This window comes from Cyprinodon variegatus, unplaced genomic scaffold (genome assembly GCF_000732505.1).
Source record: "Cyprinodon variegatus isolate N-32 unplaced genomic scaffold, C_variegatus-1.0 Scaffold481, whole genome shotgun sequence".
Classification (NCBI taxonomy): domain Eukaryota; kingdom Metazoa; phylum Chordata; class Actinopteri; order Cyprinodontiformes; family Cyprinodontidae; genus Cyprinodon; species Cyprinodon variegatus.
In genome coordinates, this window is record NW_015150934.1 from 262,031 (window position 1) to 266,867 (window position 4,837).

General features: G+C 50.4%; 1 protein-coding gene across 1 annotated transcript in view; it reads right to left on the minus strand.

Moving 5' to 3' along the window:
- The window catches only part of thbs3 (thrombospondin 3), a 37,461-nt gene that overhangs the window by 26,809 nt on the left and 5,815 nt on the right, over nucleotides 1-4,837 (minus strand). Inside the window, exons 2-9 of the mRNA XM_015390024.1 lie at nucleotides 4,068-4,274; nucleotides 3,267-3,520; nucleotides 1,672-1,774; nucleotides 1,575-1,601; nucleotides 1,403-1,485; nucleotides 1,194-1,245; nucleotides 944-1,092; nucleotides 729-866 (exon numbers count right to left, since the gene is read on the minus strand). Coding sequence (XP_015245510.1) covers nucleotides 729-866; nucleotides 944-1,092; nucleotides 1,194-1,245; nucleotides 1,403-1,485; nucleotides 1,575-1,601; nucleotides 1,672-1,774; nucleotides 3,267-3,520; nucleotides 4,068-4,274 — 1,013 coding nt within the window. The remainder of the gene's footprint in view (nucleotides 1-728; nucleotides 867-943; nucleotides 1,093-1,193; nucleotides 1,246-1,402; nucleotides 1,486-1,574; nucleotides 1,602-1,671; nucleotides 1,775-3,266; nucleotides 3,521-4,067; nucleotides 4,275-4,837) is intronic.

Consider the following 4,837-nt stretch of genomic DNA (forward strand, 5'->3'; position numbering starts at 1 on the left):
GGCCGAGTCACAGAAGGGGCCGAGTCACAGAAGGGGCCGAGTCACAGAAGGGGCTGAGTCACAGAAGGGGCCGAGTCACAGAACGGGCCGAGTCACAGAAGGGGCCGAGTCACAGAACGGGCCGAGTCACAGAACGGGCCGAGTCACAGAACGGGCTGAGTCAGAGAACGGGCCGAGTCACAGAACGGGCCGAGTCACAGAACATCTAGGAAAACCAGGTCATCATCTTCTGCGTTTAATCAAACTGATTCCTGATTGGATAAAAACTTACAGAAACATTTCAGGTGATCAAATCTACATGTTCCTGTTTTACAGGCAGAACCAAAGACTGTGGAGGTTACAGACCCGCCTGACTGCTTCTCTGAACAGAAGCAGGACATTCATGGCATCTCAGGGGAGGTGGTGAAACCTGAGGAGGTCCAGATGAGGAGGGTCGGCTGGTTGCTCCACAGCTGGAAGCTCTCTGTGTATCAGAGGCTGTAATGCTTTCCAGCTGCAGCCCGCCGCCGCCGCCCTGCGCTCATATCTGCTCACATCAGACACATTCCTCCCCTCTGGGTCATGTGATGATGATGTCATCTGAGGAGCATTTTAAAGCTAAAGTCATGAACCATCAGCTGATGGTTGGAATCTGACGAGCTGCGTTCACAGTCGCTCTCTTTATCGGTTTTCTGCGACATCGTGACGGCTGAACACTCTGTCCACACTGGCAGCTTTCTGCGAGAGACCTGTTTGTGTGTCTTGGCGTAGTCCAGTCCAGTTCCAGCCAGCGGCGCCCCCCACAGGCCCGGAGGACACGGTTTGCAGCTGAAGCCCCCCACGGTGTTCACACAGGCATCAGGAGAATGACATGGCTGCAGCTCACACTGAGGACGAGACACAGGAAGGAGTCCACATGCAGCGTCCATCACCAGCTGACTGTTTGATGGCGTCCGGACGTTACCTCATCGACGTCCCTGCAGTGCGTCCCATTACCAGTGGTTCCAGGGGGACAGGGTCCGCAGGTGAAGCCAGGGTACTGCAGGCTGTCCATGCAGGGGACACCTTTAAAGCACGGGTTTGGAGAGCAGCGGGACTGTGGTTCATGGAATCCTGCAGATGGATGGAGACAGAGGGACAGACGGACAGACAGGGACAGACTGCTCAGGGCTGAGACGGGTCGCTGTGAGACGTCCACAGAGCAGCTGACTCACCACAAACCTGACACTCCAGGATGGTGTTCCTGATCAGAGACATCTCCTTCACCTGAGGACAAGGACAGGTTAGCTATGGTTGTTTCGTACTTGTGCTTTCTGGTGCGTTGGTGAAACATCATCGGCCTCAGTGCTACAGAGAACGACCCTCCCTCTTTACCCAGCATGCCTCAGGGCAGGCTTGCCCACGGTACCAGTCCCTGTCTCACCTGCTCTCTGATGTCCTGCCGCAGTTCTCCAAGGATCTGGTTGAAGATGATGAGCTGACCAATCAGAGCCTTGGTGTGTTCACCTGACGGATGATGATGTCACAAACATGATGTCCAATCAGAGACCAGGCTGAACAGTGATCAGAGCAGAAGAAGTGGTGGAAACCCTCACCTAGGATGGACTGGAGCTCGCCGTTCACTGAGGAAACAAACCATCCGGGTCAGAACCACACCACAGAGGAACTCTGCTGAGATCCAGGTGAGCTCACCTGAGTTGTAGGCTGACGCGTCTCCTTGGAATGGACAGTCGGTCAGAGCACCCGCCCTAGCAACGGTGCCCCCTAGAGCCAGGCGGAGGGACTCCACAGCACCCTGACAGAGAAAGGGACCATGAGACAGACAGAGACGCACGTCTCCTGCTGGACATCCTGAATATGAATGAATCCATGAATAAGACCGTCGTCTGGGACGCCTGCCAGTTAGTTTTTATCACGGAAAGAAAAAACACGTCTAAACTGATCAAACTCCCAGACTCAACATCTGCCTCTAAACTCAATCAGATCAGCTGATTATGTTTTAGATCGCCTGCAACACATTGGTGATGATGATGACATCTGCAGTATCAGTGATGCTTCAGGAATAAACTAGCAACATGATGCTAATCCTTTCATTATTATCTATTATCCATCCTCTTCCTCTTTATCTGGGTCAGGTCAGGTCGCGGAGGCTGCAGTCTAAGCAGAGATGCTCAGACTTCCCTCCTCCAGCTGCTCTGGGAGGGACGGTGAGGCGACACCAGGTCAGCTTAGAGACATCGTCCCTCCAGCGTGTCCTGGTCCTTCCACCAGGCCTCCTCCCGATGGGACATGCCTGGAACACCTCCTGAGGGAGGCAACCAGGAGGCATCAGGAACAGATCCCTGATCCTCCTCAGCTGGCTTCTTTCCACGTGGAGGAGCAGCGACTCTACTCCAAGCTCCTCCCGGGTAACTGAGCTCCTCATCCGATCTGGAAGGGTGCGCCCAGCTACCCTGCGAAGGGAACTCATTTCGGCCGCTTGTATTTGCGATCCTGTCCTTTGGGTCATTACCCAGATCTCCTGACCATAGCTGAGGGTGGGAACGTAGATCCATCGGTAAATCCAGAGCTTTGCCCCCCCCTGACTCAGCTCCCTCTTCACCACTACAGTCCGACGCAGCGACCGCATCACTGCCGACGCCGCACCGATCCATCTATCGATCTCACGCTCCATCTGTCCCTCACTCCTGAACAAGACCCAGAGAAACTTGAACTCCTCGACTTGAGACAAGGACTCTCCACCGACCTGCAGAGAGGAGTCCACCTTTCTCCGGTGGGGAACCATGGCCTCAGATTTAGAGGCGTTGATTCTCATCCTAGCCCCCCCACACCTGGCTGTAAACCGCCCCCACTGCACATTGGAGGTCCTGGTTTGATGAGGACAAATAGCAGAGAGGATATCCTGAGGTTCCTGAACCGGACACCCTCCGGTCCCTCCAGCCCTGGAGGAGACCAACATGCATCAGGAACAGGTCTGACTTACTGCCGGCAATTTCTATCAATCGGAAATAAATAGAAAGCAAACAATGTTTTATGGGAGTTTTTACAGGATCTGCAGGATGCAGCACCTTCTGTTCCTCTTGCATCCTAAATGGATCTTTTCCTAATTTCTGTTACAAGTTTTTTTTTGTTCTTGTTTCAGTTTTTAAGCTGAAAGACTCTGAGCTGTTTCAGCCCTCAATAAACAATAAAGGTTAAGTTTCTCCTGAAATAAAGTTCAATTCAAAGTTCTTTCAGTTTTCTAGGTTTTTTTATGTGTCTAAAAGTGAGTCTTGGTTCCCTCTAACCTGCAGTCGGCTGTACGACTTCTGTCCGTGTCGGATCTCCACCATCTCCGCCTCTCTGGGTAGAGGAACCAATGGGGGCGCGCCCTCACTGGAGTCGACCAATCGGCAGTCAGCATACAGCTCCACCTGCATGCTGCTGCGCCGGAGGCCACCGAGTCTCACCATGATGGAGTGAGTGCGTCCGTCAGCCAGGTTGGAGTGTTGCAGGTTCACAGTGTGGATCTTCCCGTCAGCCTTGACGTACCGCAGCAGGACTGAGGAAGAGGAGGAGACTTCCAGCTGTTCACCTGCTTTCTGCACTCACTGAGGAAAACCCTCCTCAGACACTGAAAGGATTCCAGGTCTCATTTCCTTTATTTTAAACGAGGTGCATTTTATGGAGAGGAACAGAGGAATGGTTCATGTTGAGGAGGGATTAAGGGATGCAACAGACTTCATGGAAACAGTTTAAAGAATAAACAGTCTGAGGGAGGCGCCTGCTGGCAGCTCACTGCAGGAGGAAGCAGAAAAACAAGACATGCGGCCAAAATTCTGTCCAGCAGGAACATTAGTTTGGCTTTAAGACATCAAGTACTAATACAGATGGTTTAGAGGTGGAGAAAAGGGATAAAAAGAGCAGTTTATGTTTCGTTACATCCAGATTTTTGTGTTTTTTATTATCAATAAATAAAACAGGAAAAGTTTAATGATGCCGATCCCCCCCCCTCCACACTCATTCAGGATGTGTGGAAAACTGAGATTTCCTGCAGTTTCAAACTAAGGACCAAAGCCATGGCAGCGAGGCGCTACATTCCCACCAACCTTTGTTGATCTTCCCCATGATGGCCACCTCCAGGTACTTCCTGTTGTCCTGTTTGCTGTAGAGTCCGAACAGAACTCCGCCCATCTTCACCGGCAGACGGAACGTCGACACCACGTAGATGTCACTGAGCGCGCTCAGACTCCCTGACAGCTTCTGCACTGCTGCAACGCTTTGCTTGGAGTCATGAAGGCTCAGCACGTCGATCACTGCCAGGAGGACATGGATACATGGCATCAACCAATCAGGAGGGTGTCAGGTTACAGACACTGAGCAGTCAATAACAATGCTTCTCATTCTACAAGGGAGGAATTGTTGAGCTTGGTAACCCCCCAGACTTTATTCTAATACTAACTCTGTTAACCGATGTAGTGAAAACATCCCAATTCAACCAGCTTCTATCTCAGTTTAACACATTTTCAGGCAAATTCAGCAGGATTTAAATCATGCTGAATTTGGCTGGAAATGTGTTAAACTAGAAAAGAGCATTTTGATTAGCATGAAAAGCTGCTGAATTAGGTTTAACACATTTTAAGCCAAATTCAGCAGGATTTATACCTAAAGCATCAAGTTTTAATTCAACAGGCTTCTATCCTAGATTAAAACGTTTTAAGCCAAATTCAAAAGGATTTATACCTAAAGCATCAAGTTTTAATTCAACAGGTTTCTATCCTAGATTAAAACGTTTTAAGCCAAATTAGGCCGGATTTATACCTAAAGCATCAAGTTTTAATTCAACAGGTTTCTATCCTAGATTAAAACGTTTTAAGCC